The 19,326-nt window shown below is 42.0% G+C and overlaps 1 protein-coding gene across 2 annotated transcripts in view; it reads left to right on the forward strand.

Moving 5' to 3' along the window:
- The window catches only part of setx (senataxin), a 31,838-nt gene that overhangs the window by 2,421 nt on the left and 10,091 nt on the right, over positions 1-19,326 (forward strand). For both annotated transcript variants that reach the window (XM_018752563.2, XM_018752571.2), the window contains exons 2-12: positions 8,135-8,314; positions 8,811-9,015; positions 9,125-9,231; positions 9,363-9,579; positions 9,756-9,875; positions 11,051-11,219; positions 11,333-11,420; positions 11,713-15,177; positions 16,606-16,711; positions 17,585-17,752; positions 18,133-18,353. In XM_018752563.2, the coding sequence (XP_018608079.2) occupies positions 8,135-8,314; positions 8,811-9,015; positions 9,125-9,231; positions 9,363-9,579; positions 9,756-9,875; positions 11,051-11,219; positions 11,333-11,420; positions 11,713-15,177; positions 16,606-16,711; positions 17,585-17,752; positions 18,133-18,353 (5,046 nt within the window). The remainder of the gene's footprint in view (positions 1-8,134; positions 8,315-8,810; positions 9,016-9,124; positions 9,232-9,362; positions 9,580-9,755; positions 9,876-11,050; positions 11,220-11,332; positions 11,421-11,712; positions 15,178-16,605; positions 16,712-17,584; positions 17,753-18,132; positions 18,354-19,326) is intronic.

The following is a 19,326-nucleotide window of genomic DNA, read 5'->3' on the forward strand; positions in this document are numbered from 1 at the left end:
GAGACAGCTTGGCTTAACTAATATGATAGTCAGTATGCCTGACTACAGTCTGCATTGTTCTTGCGGCACATCTGCACTAGGTTCAGCTATGAGCCTGAACTTACTTGCAGTTTTGTATAGAGATACTGTATAATCATTGGAAATGCAATGTAATGGGGTATTCGGTTAGGAGCACTTGGGTAGGCAACAGTCACAGAGGGTACTGTTTCAGGTTCACCCAAAGCGGGAGGACCAGCGATCATAACTTTGTCTAGGATTTTGATTGGTCTGACATGGTGAAACCTGATCATAAACTGATCAGTTTGTGGGGGTTTTACTCTTTTTAGCCAAACAAAATCTCAAATGAGACATCTGCCTATACTTAGACTTGTGAGTTGGAGGAATATTTTGACTATTATATCTTGCTGTGCTCCTCATGGTGGCCAGTAGCATGCATACTAATTTTTGTTGTGATGTCAAAGTTTGGCCTGGATTTTAAAAATTCCCATCACATTGATTTGCAGGGAGAACGCCTAATATGCACAAATGTTCAGGATTTTCGTTTGTCTTTTAATCAGCAAGAGGTGCAGATTGTCTGAATTCCCTGTGGTGTCAGATTTCATTGCTGATTCTTGAAATCCAGCTGTATTAAGTGCTGCCAGTCTCCACCCTTGCTGCGGTGTTATTCATTTGGTATTGATAAGAAGAAAATTCTTTCAAGTCTGTGTAGTGTGTGAAGTCATTTAGCTGTTGTGTTGGCTCAATGTGCAAGTGTAGGTTAAGGAATGGGGTGGATGCTGAGGAGTGTAATCTGGAGGTGAGGCTTAAACCAATGTTGAATACACCTCTCCAGTGGCTGGTAGAATGTAAAGTAATGAGTGGACCTTTTGGACTCCTGTGTGTCTATAGCAAGGTAACAGTATTGCACGGAATTGGGAAGCCCAAAATGCCTCAGAAAAGTTAGACGTTTACTCATTTACATCTATTCATTTAGCTGGTGCTTTTCACCAAAACAATTTACAATGTTAAGATGTTTAGTTATTTACCCATTTATGTACCTTGTTCAAGGGTACTACAGCCAGAGGTGAGATTTGAACCTGCAGCCTTTGGGTCCAAAGGCAGGAGCTCTCACCACAACAATTCCAGCTGCTCCTACTCAGTCTTATATCCCATAATTGAAGCATGGATTTTGTGTGTTCAGATTTCATCATCCTTCAGTAATACTGCATTATGGTTTCGAGCCAGTAGTAAACTGGCCAGCCAGCATGTGATCACTGAATTTGGCTTAGTTTCACAATGTCTTGTATAACTAGCTGAAGTAACTTCAGAATTTTAACACAGTGTGAACAGGAAGACATCTTGGGTGTATACAGGATAAAGGAATGACATGGATGAGCGAGTGGACATGCAGAACATTCCCCTCTCAGAACAACTATGTCATGACAGGACTAATATGTTTCAGCTTGTGCATTAAAAATGTACCTGTTACTTTATTCCACAAAGCCATAGAGAGAGCCACAGTATGCACATGAAAGGGATCTGGCATAGACTGTTCCTGTGGTATTTTTAGAGGAATGTCTCGTTTATTATTTTCAGTGCTTTCATACATATGAATTAATTCTAAGTAGCAAATTTTGTTTCAAATGCATTGGTATCAACTCACAAGGAGCAGATGCTGTTTTGTGAAGGCATTGATTGTTCTCTGCCAAGACCAAAACAGATATCCCTGCAGCAGATTCTTGGCACAGAGAAATGACTTGCTTGAAGTAAGGCAGTGGTCAGGAAGCAAAGTAGTTGCTAGTGGTAGTAGTCTGATTATTAAAGGATCAATTTTTAAACCTTTTTATACTGTAATTTAGTGTCTGTAGTATTGAGTAACGAGGTCTGATTTAAAATTAGGCCTGCTGAACTACAAAAGGTGACTGGTGAGAAGGAGAGAAAAGCAGGTACTGGGCAAAAGATGCAGGTTTTTGGTGCATAGTAATACATGCAGTACATACATATTTTTCCCAGAACTTGTATTGCTTTTGGAATAAATGTACATATTCTTCCATCTCTGGTCAGGGAAGTGCATATGACTTGGAAACCTACATCTTCCCCATGTTTTGATGCCTGGAGAAGGTTGGTTAGTCAGTTTTTACTGGACTAGACTGTTGGAGGTCTGTAGGGCATACAGGTGGTGGGCAAAGTTACATAAATACCTAATGTATTCATTTCAAGGGCCTAATAAGGATTGCGGCCATCTTTTGCCTTCAGAACTACTTCAGTCCTTACTTAGAATGCAGTTATGCGAGTCCTGAACTATGTGCGGTAGTCCCCCTTTATCTGCAGGTTCGGTTTCCCGCGATCAACCACGATCTGAAAATATTAAATGAAAAATTCCAGAAATAAACAATTCATAAGTCTTTTTTTTTTCTTTTTTTTTAAAAAAAAAAAAAAAAAAAAAAAATTGCGACCTGTTTTGAGTAGCGTCATGAAATCTCATGTGGTCCTGCCCGGGAAGTGAATCATCCTTTTGTTCAGTGTATTCGCTGTATATGTTATCCACCCGCTAGTCACTTAGTAGCGTCTTGGGTATCAGATCAACTGTTGCGGTATCTCAGTGCTTGTGTTCAAGTAACCCCTCCCCCCTTTTTGACCTGCTCATTGGTCCTTAGTTTTCCTCCTTCTTCTGTATATGAAAAAATACATGGCATATACTGTATATACGGTTAGATACTATCCGTGGTTTAAGACATCTGCTGGGGTTCTTGGAACATGTCTCCCCCTCCAATCCACAGGGGATTATTGTAGTTCGATATTGCCGCGTGGAACTCATGTTGAATTGTGCACCCAGGAGCTGTGAGGCACTGTATCACTTTGTTCAGCGAGTGCAAATTAACATTGTTTTCATACATATGTCATTACTTGCATTAAAGGCTGAATTAATGCATAAACACTGGATATCATGTATGTGAACTCAGGAAGACCTGAGCAAGTGTGTATGGACAGACATGTAGTTTAGCTAGTAACCAAAAAAAGCCAAACTTTATTGTAGAGTAATTAAAGAAGGGAAACTGCCTTATATTCTGTTATAAGTAACTGTTCATTTTAATGGGATTTTGTGATATCTTAGCGTAAATAGGCATCAATTTTCGGGGTGCAGAACGCAAAAAAACTTTATCGTTGAATTGGGGCACTAAATCTAGTAATCTGGAGTAATGAACTACAGCCGGCCCTCCAGATTCGTGAGTTTCATATTAGCAAATTTGATTATTCGTAAGTTGGTCTTCAGTAATTAAATGGGAATTTTTTTGGACTTTTGCGACCTTGCAGAAGACGCTCACAGGCTAGAAAATGTAAAGAAGTGTTCAGCAATTCATGAAAGCTTATAATGTGTGCATTATTCTATTTTCATGTATACAACACTGTATACAGTACAAAAATTTATCAAAGATTTTTTGAGTTTTGCTGCCTAATGTGAAAAACTGCAGACATGCGCATAGCAAAATGTAAACACAACTTAAAATGGTCAGTAAATCAAAAGCATAGGGTATTATACAGTGTTACATGTTTTATTGATTATGCACAAATTCATTATGTATACAAAATATATTTTTAAAAGCTCAAGTACGATAAAGAATTGTGGGATCTACACTATCTGTTGGTGGATGTTGCATATCTTTGTCTCAGCAGTCAGCATCAGGTGCATGGCAGACTTGTAGTTATGTTGAAAATCTTCTGATAAAGGATTTTCCAGAAAAAAATGTCCTTCCTTTGTCAGATGAATTCTCCTGACTTGATTACTCAAATACTGTATCGCTATCTACCTATTCTTTCGTAGCCTGTACTTATTCTACACTTAAATGTGCACAAATGGAATGTAAATGATTGAATATTTATGTATTAATTCAACCTTTAGTGCAAGGAAGCAGTGAAGACAGAAGAAATCAATGAACACGGTGCAAATGAATTTACACTTAGCATAGCTGAGACTGCCCGAAAAGGCATCGTGGGGGGGGGCATGTAGGCCCACCATTTGCAAGGTCCAGCATGGGGGTCGGGTGCTATGTATACCTGGTGGCGGGAAGGGGGCGGGGTGGCGCATGGCGTCACAGCCCCTTGCAACGAAAACTGGCTCTTGGTACGTGGAATGTCGCCTCACTTGGGGGGAAGGAGCCGGAACTGGTGCGGTAGGTTGAGAAATACCAACTAGATATAGTTGGGCTCACCTCCACTCGCAGTGTTAGCTCTGGAACCAAACTCCTCGATAGGGGGTGGTCCCTCTCCTACTCAGGAGTTGCACGAGGTGAGAGGGGCCAGGCGGGTATGGGGGTACTCTTAAGCCCCTGGCTGGCTGCCATACAGTTGGAGTTTGCCCTGGTGGACAAGAGGGTCGCCTCAATGCGACTTAGGGTCGCAGAGAGGAAAACTTTGACTGTTGTGTATGCTTATGCACAAACAGCAGTTCAGAGTATTCGGCCTTCTGGGAGAAGGTGGGAGGGGTTCTGGACAGGGCCCTACCTACAGACTCCATAGTCCTACTGGGGGACTTCAGTGCTCACGTTGGCAATGACTGGGAAATCTGGGAAGAACGGCCTGCCCGATCTGAACCCGAATGGTGAAATGTTATTGGACTTCTGTGCTAGTTATGGTTTGTCCATAACAAACACCATGTTTGAACACAAGGATGCTCATAAGTGTACTTGATACCAGAGCTCCTTGGGCCAAAGGTCAATGATCGACTTTGTAGTTGTTTCTTCTGACTTGAGGCCACATGTTCCGGACACTCGGGTGAAGAGAGGTGCTGAGCTGTCAGCTGATCACCATCTGGTGGTGAGTTGGATCAGATGGCGGGGAAGACTGATGGACAGACCCGGTAGGCCCAGACGTTTAATGAGGGTGTGCTGGGGATGACTGTCAGAGGACCTTGTCCGGAATGATTTTAACTCACACTTCTGGAAGAGCTTCTCCCATGTCCCGGAGGAGGTAGGGAACATGGAGTCTGAATGGACCCTCTTCAAAATCTCCATTGTGGAAGCAGCCAGGCACAGCTGTGGCCAAAAGCTTGTTGGTGCCAGCCAGGGCGGCAACCCGAGAACCCGCTGGTGGATACCAGTGCTGAGGGAAGCCATCAAGCTGAAGGAGGAGGCCTTTAGGGCCTGGTTGGCTCTGGGGACTCCTGACTCAGCAGGCGGAAAAGGCAGCAGTGGCTGCGGTTGCAGAAGCAAAATTGTGGGCATGGGAGGAGTTTGGAGAGGCTATGGAAAACTACTATTGGTTGGCTTCAAAGAGGTTCTGGAGAACCATCCGGCAACTCAGAAGGGGTCGGAGGAGTTTCGCTCAGGCTGTGTTTAACAGGAGTGGAGAAACTCTGACCTCTGAGGACATTGTCGGGAGGTGGAAGGAGCACTTTGAAGAACTCTTAAACCCGAGTGATATGCCTCCCTTACAGGAGTCAGGGCCAGAGGCTTTTGGGCTATCAAAGTCCATTTGCCTGGTGGAAGTCACTGAGGTAGTTGGTAAGCTCCACAGTGGCAAAGCACCGGGGGTGGATGAGATCCGCCCGGAAATGCTTAAGGCCCTGGATGTTGCAGAGCTGTCATGGTTGACACGCCTCTGCAATGTTGCATGGACCTCAGGGACAGTGCCCTTGGATTGGCAAACTGGGGTGGTGGTCCCTATCTTTAAGAAAGGGGACCGGAGAGTGTGTGCCAACTATCGGGATATCACACTTGTCAGCCTCCCTGGGAAAGTCTATGCCGGGGTGCTGGAGAGGAGGCTCTGGCCGATGGTTGAACCTCCGATTGAAGAGGAACGATGCGGATTCCGCCCTGGCCGTGGAACAGTGGACCAGCTTTTTACCCTCTCACAGATCATTGAAGGGGCATGGGAATTTGCTAATCCAATCTACATGTGTTTTGTGGACTTTGAGAAGGCCTATGACCGTGTTCCCCGGGAAATTCTGTGGGAGGTGCTTAGGGAGTATGGGGTACCGGGGCCACTACTGCGGGCCATTCGGTCCTTTTACATACGGCGCAAAAGCTGTGTCCACATACTCAGCATTAAGTCAGGCCTGTTCAGTGTGAGTGTTGGACTCCGCCAAGGTTGTGCCTTGTCTCCACTCCTGTTTGTGGTTTTCATGGACAGGATATCAAGGCGCAGTCGAGGTCAGGAGGGCATTCTGTGTGGGAGTCGGAAGGTGACGTCTCTGCCTTTTGCGGATGATGATGTCCTTTTGGCACCGTCACATGGCTGCCTCCAGCACGCACTGGAACGGTTTGCGGCCGAGTGTGAAGCGGTGGGGATGAGGATCAGCACCTCAAAGTCTGAGTCCATGGTTCTCTCATGGAAAAGGATGGTATGCCCCCTTCAGGTAAGGGGAGAGTTTTTGCCCCAGGTGAAGGAGTTCAAGTATCTTGGGGTCTTGTTCACAAGTGAGGGAAGAAGGGAGCGTGAGATCGGCCATAGACTGGGAGCAGCGGCAGCCGTAATGTGGTCGCTGTATCAGACTGTAGTGGTGAAGGGGGAGCTGAGCCATAAGGCGAAGCTCTCCATTTACCGGTCGATCTACGTCCCTACCCTCACCTATGGTCATCAACTCTGGGTGATGACCGAAAGAATAAGATCGTGGATACAAGTGGCCGAAATGAGTTTTCTCCGCAGGGTGAGGAGTTCGGACATCTGGGAGGAACTCAGAGTAGAGCCGCTGCTCCTTCACATTGAGAGGAGCCAGTTGAGGTGGTTCAGGCATCTGATAAGTATGCCCCCTGGGCGCCTCCCTTCGGAGGTATACCAGGCATGGTCAACTGGGACGAGGCCCTGAGGTCGGCCCCGGACCTGCTGGAGGGGTTATATATCACAGTTGGCCTGGGAATGGCTGAGGATCCCCCAGGCTGAGCTGGAGGAAGTTGCAGGGGACGGGTGGCTGGGCCTTTCTGCTCTCCCTGCTGCCACCGCGACCCTTTTAGGACAAGCAGGACAGAAGATGAATTCATAGCTGACACTGTTTGGATTGTTCAAACAGTGTCCATGATTACTGCTTACATGACTATAATGGGTGAAACTGGCAAACAAGGGGTGATAGAAGTTGACAATTGAACACAGCCTGAGCCAACCTGTAACTGCAAAGAAAACTACATGGTGACTCAGGGCTTGCTCTTCTTGGCTGTTAGGAAGCATGCAAAATCCAAATTCGGTCATCGTAAATGTGCAGGAAAAGTCAAAATAAGGGAATTGACTGAAACTCCCTGTAAATCCGATTTCTGTATATTCCCAAGGTATAACTGTACTACATATCTACAGTGGAATATGTGGAAGGCTCTGCAAAGTTAACCTAGGATGAAACCCTGGACAGCTTAACAAAACATTTTCCTTAGATGAGTCCTTACTTGTACTGTCCAATTAGTCTTGTATCTTGCTTATCTTTATGTGCACCTGTGCCAGGATGCACCTGGGATTAACTTCCTAACACGTTGTAAATGACTTCTCTGTGTCTTTGGATTGTTACCTTGTCTTCTAGTTCCTGCATATTTTTTTCTCACTATTTAATAAGTGCTAGGAAGTTATGAGACCGTATTTTTAGTTGTCACAATTTTTTTTTTTTAATAAATAATTTTCTTAAACCTGATTGGCTCATGAGCCCCAACCATGCGGCCTTTCTGGGCACAAATGTCTGTCCTCCTTTGGGAGGAGGGTACCTCAGAGCACCTAGCGACTGTTTTTGCTGGTGGTAGTCTGTAGCACTTTGGCTGAGCCTCACTTATAGTAATGAAATCTTTCACTTTCTTGGTTGTCAGAGTTCATGCCTTTTCTTCTACAGATAGAAATGTCATTTAGGCAGTTTATTCACAATCTGGTTGCCACCATACTTCCTGGGGCAGTGTTCATTATAGTCCTGTAATTCTGTGTTGCATTTGGAAGTTTCACAATGTATTCCAATTGTACACTGTAGCTAGGACCTGCCTTTAAAAAGGCCTTGAAGGTAGTAAAATACTAACCTTTGATTTTAAACTGGGAAAACGGAGATCAGCATTTTTTTTTTATTTCTTTAAAATGACTGTTGAATTTTACTTCACAAATGCTTTGTCTTGTTTTTAGATTCTTAAAGATTGGGTCAGTTGTTTTGGTAAAATAAGCTATTCCTTCATGAACCTGTTTTGTTACTGTATTGCAGATGAGCACGTGCCGTTGGTGTACCCCTTTGGTCCTGAGTGCTACAGAGTTGCTTCAGAAATATTGCAGTGGACAGCTTTTAGCTGATGAGGAGCGAGCTCTCAATGAGGACCTCTGCTTCTGCCTGGACTGTGTGGTGGAATACCACAGAGCGAGAGATGAGCTTCCATCGCTGCACAAGGTAATGTATGCATGAAGAACTTGTGGGTTATTTGTGTGCTACTATTACATTTCTAGTTTTAGAGGGCTGCTTTGTAAAGGGAAAAATGTATAGTTTACCAAGAATTTTAAGCGTTGCAGGTTTTTGTTGCAGTAGTTGCTGAAACAACTAGTTTTAGAGATCGGGTGGCACATCTTGTAGCCCCAGGCTATGCGATTTGGCATTTTATCCCTGTTCAGTCCGTTTGCTGTTTTCTCCCAGTTTTTGGTGGGTTTTCTCTTGGTTCATGCCACAGGCCAAAGACATCGATTTCAGGTGGACTGGTGACTCTAATTTAGTGTGTGAGTGACCGTGATGTCTTTACAGTAGACAGGTGTTTTATCTAGGGAGTACTCAGTATGGATACACACTCTGTGCTTCTGAGATTGGTCCAAAGCCTATGTGGCCCTGCAAAAGAGCAAGCGTTGTGTGAGACTTCTTAGGTCACAAACTTTTTTTTGCTTTCTGTCCTTCACAGCGGCTGTGGGAGTTGGAGATATCTCGTCTCTTGGCTCGCTTCTCCCAGGTGTCTGAGGAGGAGTTGGAGGATGACTTACTCATTGTGGAAGATGAACAGGAGATACATGTCCCAAAGATCACAGGAGCTGAATTTGAAAACTTTTTGCGGGTCCCCTTGACCGAAGTTTTAAGGTACCCCTACTTAATGGCACATCCAAAACTATGTAAGTAATCTGCCTTTGTGCCTTAATTTATGAAAGTTTAGTCTGTTTTCTTAGAACAGCTGACTACAACACTGGAAATCTTAAATAGACAAACTTTCACTTGTTACAGGTGACATGTGTGTGGATGCACTCTGTAAGATGGAGAAATCAAACTCATTACAAGTCTTTGAAAAATTGCAGGGGATATACCTCCTGCTGGTACACCCCAATGAAGAGGTATGTAACTGGGAAAGTTTTTAATACAAATAGTTTCATCAATTGTGGTTCTTTTCCTCAATGGAGCAGTTATCATTTTGCATTTTACCTCCCTTTCTTATGCAGCTTATAATTCTTTACTGTCTGTTCAGGTAAGGCGGTGGGCAATTCGCACTGCCAAATCTCTGGGGAAAGTGGACAGAGATGACTTTTATGACCTTAAGGATGTCTTCTGCAGCATGTTTCGTGTCCTTGATCTTGACCTCTTCCACAATTCCGATGTGTACAGTTACATTCCGGAGAATAGCAAGAATGCTTTACTTCCGCATCATCTTTATGATGCAAAAAACCCCAAAGATTACTGGCTAGGTAGGATAATTTTCTGACTACTTCTATTACTCAGAATTCAGAGACCTGGATTTTAAAGCAGAAGCCTTTTGGCATCTTAATGTAACTTAGAAAATATATTGATGAACCTTCCTGTTGGACAAATTCTGAGAATATCAAATTTGAGAGTTCTAAAGTGCTGCCCTTCTGAACCTTAGGAATATGCATGCTTCTAACCCAGCTGGATGCTCAGGCAATGGACTCATTGTTACTGGGCCCAGACAAGCAGACTGAAATTATCCAGTGTATTGTTAAAACAATGGAGAACACAACTGAAGGTAAGTTAAATTTAACATGTTACTGTGTTTTCATGTTGAATTATGGGAAATGAAGATATAACAGCAGTTCCAAAATGTGCACTGTACACACAGCCATTAATTTTCCATAAGATCCCTCACATTACGAAGGCATTGCGATACATTTTTCACTTTACATTTATTTATTTAGCAGACACTTTCTCTAAAGCAACCTCCAATGAACGCTATGTAGTGTTATCAGCCAACACACCTTATTCACCAGGGTCACTTACTTTATGATGCCTCTTACAAAATCAGTTCCACAATACAGTAAAATTTCACAATGTGATATGAATATGATGGAGTTCTTTGGAGCCTGCAGAAATGAGTGGAAACTTAGGAGGAATCACTGCCAATCAGCAGTAAGAATGTGGGACAGCTGGTAGTGTAGTGGTAGAGCTACTGCCTTTGTATTCAGAGGTTGCAGGTTCAAATCCCACCTCCAGCTGTAGTACCCTTGAACAAGGTGCTTGCCCTAAATTGCTTCTGTAAAAATTGTCCAGCTGTTTAAATGGGTAAATAATTAATATTGTAAGATGAAATTCATGTTTTCCATTTTTTTCCCCCCCCTCATTCACTCCACAACCATCAGTATCAGCCAGCAGGTCTTCCAGTCTAAGGAAAATATGTATAGTATTTTATTTCTGATTTTTCTACATAAATAACAATTATATATTATTAATCTCAGTGGGGAAATTCACTGCCACTGCAGCAGCACCAAACTCATGTTTTTGGATTATTGGAGGAAATCCATGCAAACTACACAGATTTACCGCAGAGTCCAAATCACGTTTTCTCATTGTTCAGACGATATGAGACAGCAGCACTGTCTGCTGTGCCACTGTCTGCTTGTTTCTGTAATTTTTTTTAACGGTTACAAAAGGTGTTTACGTTACAAATGGCTTATATAATTAAATTTTTGGTCTTGGGAATGAATTGACAGTAAACGCATTAATGGTCTCAAGACAATATTTTCACCGTATGGTGGTGTATTAGGAATGAATAAATGTGAGGGTTCACTGCAGGTATTCTTTTTAAATAATTATGCAACTTTATTCATTTCATCAATTCTATAATTCATCGATATTAGGAACAAATGTAAGTGAAATGATATCATGGCCAGTGAAAACTTGTATGCTTTTTGTGGTTATTTTCAGATGAAAGCTCAGATCCTTTCTGGCCATCTCTGCAGTGTTTCATGGTGATACTGGATCGTTTGGGCTCCAAAATTTGGGGTCAGCTGATTGAACCTACCTGCCCTTTCCAGACAATAACGGGGAGCCCCAGTTACACTGCTGAGATTGAAAACATACGTCGGAACACAATGTAAACACATTCTTATCTCTTATTCTGATTGTTCTATTTTCTGTCTCAAAATTGCTAGCATATATTTAGATGTCCTATAATGTCTAATTTTTAAGTTAATCTGTTCTCTTAAGGTTTAAAGTCAAAGTTGAAATGGAGCCTGATGATGACTTTGTGACATGCAGTCAAATAATCTATGACTGTAATACTAAGGAAAAACAGGTAAAGTTTGTTGATATTTGGCACATCTTAGTGATTTTAATTTTCCCTTGACAACTCTGAATTCATCCTGTAATATGCCTCCTGTTCAGAGATCTGTACTATTTTTCATGGTTAACACTTAAGGAAACTCATCAGTGTTTAGCAAAATTTACTTGTTACTTTTATGTAGTTTTTGATGCACTTCTCTCTCTCTCTCTCTCTCTCTCTCTCTCTCTCTCTCTCTCTCTCTCTCTCTCTCTCTCTCTCTTCCCCCCCCCCCCCCCCCCCCCCCCCCCAATTCTCCCCTTTTTAGGCCAGTGTTAGAAGGTCAATGAGCACCCAAGGCAGCAGTGTCATTTATGAGGAGATGCAATCCTTGGTCAGTGTGCTACAGTTAGACATGGGCAAGGACATGCGAGTTCACAACAGCACCTTCTTGTGGTTCATCCCTTTTGTCCAGTCTGTGATGGACCTCAACAATCATAGTATTGTTTACATTGGAGAGATCATCCACTACCTGTGTGAAGAAATAAAAGATCTGATCAGTGGAAGAATACAGACCTGTGACAAAGTAACAGAATTCTTCACCTTCATCCTTGTATTCATTATCGAGTTGCACTTAAGTAAGCAACGTATGAATGTACTATATTACAGTGTACCTAAGTGGGTGGAAGTAATAGTTAAATGTGCCTTGTTGCCTAGTGCAGCCTTCAGTCGTGGCTTTGACAGTGGGTCACATTGTGTATCCTCTACCACTTCTTCATCCTGGAATTCCAGAGTGAACACTGCAGTCCCCCAGGCATGCATGCAGATAATACGGTCTCTTCTAAGAGAGGGTGGCAAACTGTCTTCACACGGGAAAGCTATGCACTATCTGAACTTGCTTAACAAGCAGATTCGTGAAGCTCCGCAGAAGCATTGGAAACTTGAGACCTTCGAGGCGAAGGAACTACAGAACTGTTTAAAACAGCTTGTGAAGTTGATGAAAGACAACCATTCCGCTACAGCTTCAAACACTGACAGTGTAAGTACAGAAATGTTGCCCCCTAATAGCAGTAATGATAGTTTTGGCTCCAATGAAGACTGTAAACAGCTTTTAAAAAAGGAATCAACTTGGGATAATGTTCACTGCAATCTGACAGAACAGAACAACAATTATAATGTAAACATGAAAATGATGAAAAAAGAACCATTAAGTCCTGAGCACAACCATATAGAGACAAAGGCAGAAGTAAAACCACCTTTTCTGCTCTCTGGAAAGTTTTCTGACCCAGGAAAGCTACAACTGATCAAATCTAAACTGGGACCTTCACTTCAATCCAAACTCCAGGGTATTGCAAAGCAGCAGTCTGACTGTAACATTACTAATGTGTCATCTGAACAACAGTCAATCCTTGACAGATCTTCCATAGAACATTGTGAGAATTTTGCTGAGTATGAAGTCGTGGACACCTCAATACCCCTGTCATCAGATGTTAAGAGGAGTGAAAAGCAGGTCAAAAATTTGCCTAGTTCTATTAAATCTGATGACAGTGAAAATAGTGACAATGTTCCTCTCTCCATTTTAAAAGGCCAGCTAAAAAGAAAACAAAAGTTGAAACATACAGATATTTGTGACATTAACATAAGTGAAAACTGTCCTGTTGGCTCCAGTTTGGATTCATCAAAACCGCTTAGAAAAACAAAGCCGAAAGCAGCCAGTTCTCAAGTGAACTCAGATTTGAGGATAGTGGAACCAATTTCAGATGTGATTGTCATTTCTGATACAGAGTCTATAGAGAATGATGACACTTCAGTTTCCTGGAAAAAAGAAACTGAATGCTTGTTTAGAAAGGAAATTGTTACTTTAAAGTGTGATTCTCCTAATCAAGCTGATACTGGAAAGAATTCAAGTTACACTGATGATATAAGTGAGTATGACTCCCAGTTATTTGAATTTGAAACTCAGGATGATATGTTTTCGGAATGGACTGATTCTCAGATCGGTTCTGGTGAACTGGCTTCTGCAACTAAAGAAACCAGTCCAGGAAGTAGTAAACCAAAGATGAGTCGTGGTACAAAACCATGTAGTACATTGGGGTATGATACAGATCCTATTTCTGATGAGAATTTAGAAAATGTCCTTTTGCGAATTGAAGAACAGCAGAAAAAGCAGACTGATGCTGTAGTGCCAAAGAGAAATTATGGTAAAGGAACCACTTCTACAGCTAAAGCTTCCTTTATAAAAAATGGTGAAGGAAATACATTTAAGAAGGGATTGGGGATACTTGACAAAACAGAAAGGGAAACAGAGAAATCTTTGAGTACTATTGGTTCTAGGCAAACTCTCTCTTCCAGAACCCCTGCTATCGTTCCTCCTAAGAAAGAGCGAAAGCCCGTGGAGCCTGTCTCCCCTGCAGAGAAGCTGGGTTTGATAAAGAGAAAACGTAAAGCCTTTGAGTTTTCTCAGAGATCCACGGCATGTATTAAAAAGCTGAGAAAGCATGGGCAAGGGGTGCATGTGGAGCAGAAGCAGTGGACTCAGAGAGGAAAAAAGTCAAAGTTGATCACTCCTCAGAAACTGAACATCAGAGGTCATAGAAAGTTACTAGCTTCTCAAGATTTACAATATTTCAGGCAAAGTAGAGGAAAACTTCATTCACTGCATAGCGAAGCTGAAAATAAGCTAACTGCAGAACGGGGACCTATGGAAACAAAATTGCCAAAGATTTCAAATACGAAGATCCATATTCCGAAGCCAAACGTGGCTGACGGCGAGGATGTTTTTTTACCCTCGCTTCCATTAAGGCATGATCCTATGACTGACGGAGGAGCAAGAACTGCGGGTCAAAGCTTACAAGATAAGCCATCTTTCTCAGAAATAAATTCCACTGAATCCAGACCAAGCTCATCAACTATCATAGAAGATGAAAACCTTCATGCTGATCAAGTACAGTCATCAAAATCTTTGCTGACTAATTCATTGATTGATGCTATTACAAGTACTGTTAATAATAAATGCGATGATATGAGCATTGCTCAAGAAGATGGTGATACTTCAGATCTCACACAAAATGATCCTGTGGATATGGAGATATGTTCACAAATGGAGGAAGAGGATGATATTTTCCTAACACAGAGAGACCCAGTAGACATGGACATTGACCTTGAAAGTCAAATCTGTCCAGAGAACAAGTCAGAGGAAAGAGTATCTACATCTCATCCAGGTGATGACCACATCTTCTTGAAGCCTGGTATCTCGCCTTCACCATTGAAAAAATCCAAGCCCCCCACCACGAAGATATATGCTTCAAGTTCTAGAAGTGAAACTTTAGTCCAAGAAATGAAGAAGACTGCTTCTAAACCACTGCCTGTTGGGGCCAAGAGCAAGATTCGCCCTTCATTGCCTGTAAAAAACACAAGCACACCTCAGTCTGACTCCAGCCTGTTTCGACAGCTTGTGCCTTTGACGACCCCGGTTTCACTCCGCCCCCACTCGTTCCAGAGTGGTCCTGTTGGCTCTTCTCTGCAAGTCCCTACATACAAGACATATGCAAGACCCGAGGCTCCAGTTGTCAAAGCTATGCCACATAATGACACTGGCCCCAAGTTTGATCAGGCATATCTCATTAAGGCAATACTGAAATGGAACTATGAGATGTTTTTTAGTTATTCCCAGTTTGGAATTCCATCAGATTTGTGCCATTTCCAGCTTAAAGAAGTTGCCAACAACTACAGATCTTATGATGAGTACTTTGGGACCTTCTACCCTTTGTTACTGATCAACACTTTTGAAGAGGTATGTGGTCATATGTATTTAAACAGCTTGTTAAATTTTTTAATGAAAAGGGAGAAATCCATGGTCAGATGTATGTTAGTTAGCTGAAGTGTACATTATGTATTTAGTAAGCGTGTCAACATTGGTCTTTGAAAGCCAGAGTCGTACTGGTTTTTGTATTAGAATTTTACTCATACTTGGGGGGGGGGAAATTGTGCATTGGTATTATAAAAGTAACTTAGCAAGTTGGGAAGTAGTAAAAGCTGCTTTAATCTTGCACTGATTTTAAACAAAGCCCACTGATGATTATACTTTAAAGAAATTTATTTTTAGTGGTCTGTCGCATAGCTTGGTTATCATGTGAATGTTAAACTTGGCATTTTTCATGCAAATATTTTGTTGCCTGTTTAAGTAACATTGTCAGCTTGTGGAAAGTGAAAGGAGATGAGAACTTGGAGGGTTCTCTTCAGTTGTGGAAGAGATTTGAAATTTTTTTTTTTTTTTTTTTTTTTAAATTTTAAAAAGTCTGTGCTCTTGTCACACAATGACAAAGCGCTGAACAAAGAATCAAGACACAGAGTAGTAACAGATCAGACTAGTTGTAGATTAAATGACCAAGAACTGTAATGCTTAGTAAAGCTGTAAGTAAGCTAACTGGCCACACAGGAAGGGAAGACAAACTCTAAACCAAAAGGCAAAGAAGAAGAATAAACCTAAATAAAGTTCCAGTGGCTGCCTACCCCTCCTTGGAATTCCTGATAATAATAATAAAAAAAAAAAAAAGAATGCCAGTAGTAACAACTAACAAAAGCAGAACTAAACAGCTGTTTAGTGTGTTGCAGCTACAGCGTGACAGTGACAAGGCAGGGTTCTCAGAACACCCCTTTCACTGTCCCACATTTTTGTAGTATGTAAGAACTGAAACATTGTCATCCAGTTCTCCTTTTCCTGAGGACTTGGTTCTGGAAAAACCTGACCTGTGTCATCTTGTGATATAATATAGTTTTATGATATGGCTATATAGAAAAGGGAACAGTTAAGTGGTAAACAGTCCTGAACTCAGCCTCAGTGACCTCTGCATAGTAATAAGGCACAGCTTACAGGAACAATTTAATTCTGCACAGTATACAGGCGTGATCTTTTCCACATCTCCAGCTTCTCTCCCCTGTCACCTTGTACAAGCTTACAGTGCTACCTTGATGAATTAAGTGTTCACACAAAAATGTCAAGCTTTGAAGTAATAATCAGTAATGTTCCTGAGCTAATTGTCCTCTTGAGTTGGTTATCTTAGAAGTAGTGTCACTCACTGAAATAAGGCTGAGGTTATTGAACCTAGCATACCATGTAATGTAGGACAGATTTAATTTGAATATCTTCAGTTGGTCATTTCACAGTGGCCCAGTGTGTTGACCCCCCCCCCCCCCCCCCCCCCCCCTCATTTTATTAAAGCTTGTTAATGAATGGATGAAAAATTCAGATACAGGAAGAATTCAGCAGCATTTACAGGTCATTGGGATTGAATACAGCAATCGACTTTGCAGTGCCAGTTTTACAGGTGAGTACATTATTCTCAGTAGTTTTTCTTCCCTTCTGCCACCTATCCTGGTCAATAAATAATCTGTCCCCATCAGCTACTACACTGTAACTTTCTCAAAGTGAGTATTGGCCTCTGTGGTTTCCTTCAAATGGCTTGTCCCTGTTTCCAGACTTAGTTGGCAACAGTCTTTTCTAGGCAGCGTCTAGGTGGTATAATGTAACTTCTTGAAAATTACTTCCTGGGACATGCAAACTTGGGTTTTTTTTTAATCTTAATTTAGCAGTTTTGAAACTTTTGTATAACCTTGGTTCAGTGCTCTTCAGTTTTCATTTTCACACCTTTCCATCAGATTCCCACCCTCATCCTGTGATGGGAATTTTTTTTCCAGAAAATGTGACAGCAATTGAAATGCATTCATGTCCTCATTAGGCAATTGTTTTTCCAACTCAGAACTTTCACATCACAGGGGCTGAACACTAAGGGGAATGGTATATTTGCCATTTTTATAAATATTGTCAGATGTAAATCAATTTTACCTTAAACTACTTAGTACTTCAAAACACAATCACAGAGAATGAAACTTCAGTCTACAATTCATGATTCAGAAAAATGAGAACTGGACAAGGGTCTTTGCAAGGCTGTGCGTGTATGTGTGTGATGGCAAAGCAGTTGAATGAAATGCTTTGTATCTCCTCTTGTATATGAAGTAAATGTATGCAGAGTAGATCCTGATTGATCTCCCCCAGTGCTTCTGTTTCTAAACAATTATTAAAGCATTTGTGTGTATATTGTCTGACATTTGTAAGCTGCCTTATTAGTTATTTGACATCCGTGTTTGTTAGAATGTATACTGTTTTGTTGTTACCAACAATTATTTTATATATCTATCAGCCTGCCTTCAGGACCAGGATGCAAAATATCAGCAGTACCCCAAGGAAGATGACCTGGTCATATTGTGGCTTCCTCAAAACAAGAGTGCATGCCCTTACGATATGCCCCACCTGCAAGAACCCCAAGCTCATTTTGGCTGTGTTTCCCGATCTAACCTGATAAGTGGGGGTGGGTAAAATTTACTGCCCATATTCTTCTTTTCATATTCTTTTATACATTCTTTTATTTACAATTCAACTGTTTTGCTTGTACAGTTACTTAGTTGCACTTAAGTTGTTTCAAGGACATGGTTGTTTCATCTCAAAAACAATTGTTCTATTACTGTTTGCCATCATAAACTTTGTTCCTGATATCCCAAATGAACTTAGTGTTTTAAAAGTTTTACAGTTTGAACAATGAGGTTTTAAGTATCTTTCTCAAGGCTACAGCAGCAGAGACCACGCCTATTGTTTGAATAGTCAGCATTTACATTAAATCCTTGTAACCTTGACCACCATACTGTAATCTGCCATATCTTAAGTAAATTCATTTTTGTTTTTTGTTTCCAGTCAAAAACATTCTGAACATCACCATCCAGACTTATGGCAATGTGTCATCTGTCAACAACCAGTCTGTAAAGTGTGAACTGGTAGGTTCCTTGGTGAGCGCCATCCGGGAGTTCAAGGCCCTGTGCTTCTTGAAGAACAATCCCATGGTCAGAGCACTCCTTGTGCCCCATGTCACCTTTTTCCGACCGGGACCGGACAGGATTTTGAACCTCAGTTTACCTGTAAGAGTTTCGTCATTGCAGATTTTTAAATGTAACATTGCATCTGAAGTTGACCAGCTGAATTTTTAAATAGTACATGTACCTTTGGGGTTTTAATTAAGAAGCATTTCCAAAGCATTGTACTTAGTGCTGAGCAATACAATAAAATTTAAGTTAGCAGAGGATTGGGAATTCCATTTATATTTGTCAACACAATGCATCGCCTCATATGTGACAGTCTAGTTCCACTCCACAGGTGTTCCATACATTTAACTTACTCAAGTCTCGATGCTTGCATTTGTGTTTCAAGAGATCCCCCCCAATTCACTGAAACTTTGGAAAAGTATTCCCCTCTTAGTATTAACTACAGTGATGAATGTAGAATTGCTTTGGGTGTATTCCTGTTGTTGGGTCTGGGGTTTGAGTCCTGCTTGGGGTACCTTGCAACAGACTGGTGTCCTGTCCTGGGTGTGTCCCCTCCCCTCCCAGCCTTGCACCCTGTGTTGCTGGGTTAGGCTCCGGTTCGCCACGACCCCGCTCGGGACATGCGGTTTTGGCCTGCGTGTGTGCGGGGCGGTATGATGGCACTACGAGTAGCGCTGGTGTATTACAGCGACTGGGTGGTACGAGAGGACATAGGTTCGATCTCCACTCAGTCTGTGTGGAGTTTGCATGTTCTCCCCCTCTCTGCGTGGGTTTCCTCTGGGTGCTCCGGTTTCCTCCCACAGTCCAAAGACATGCTGTTCAGGTTCTCCCATAGTGTGAGTAATAGAGAGTGTGTTCCACTGATGTATGGATGAGTGACCCAGTGTAAGTAGTGTATCTAGCAGTGTAAGTCACCATGGTGAATAAGGTGTGTGGGCTGATAACGCTACATAGAGTTCATTGGAAGCCGCTTTGTAGAAAAGCATCTGCTAAATAAATGTTTGTGTGTGTGTGTGTATATATATCTATTGTTCGTCTGTCCCTTCTTTTGTCTGTAGATATCCAAGAT

Source organism: Scleropages formosus, chromosome 6, assembly GCF_900964775.1.
Source record: "Scleropages formosus chromosome 6, fSclFor1.1, whole genome shotgun sequence".
Lineage (NCBI taxonomy): Eukaryota > Metazoa > Chordata > Actinopteri > Osteoglossiformes > Osteoglossidae > Scleropages > Scleropages formosus.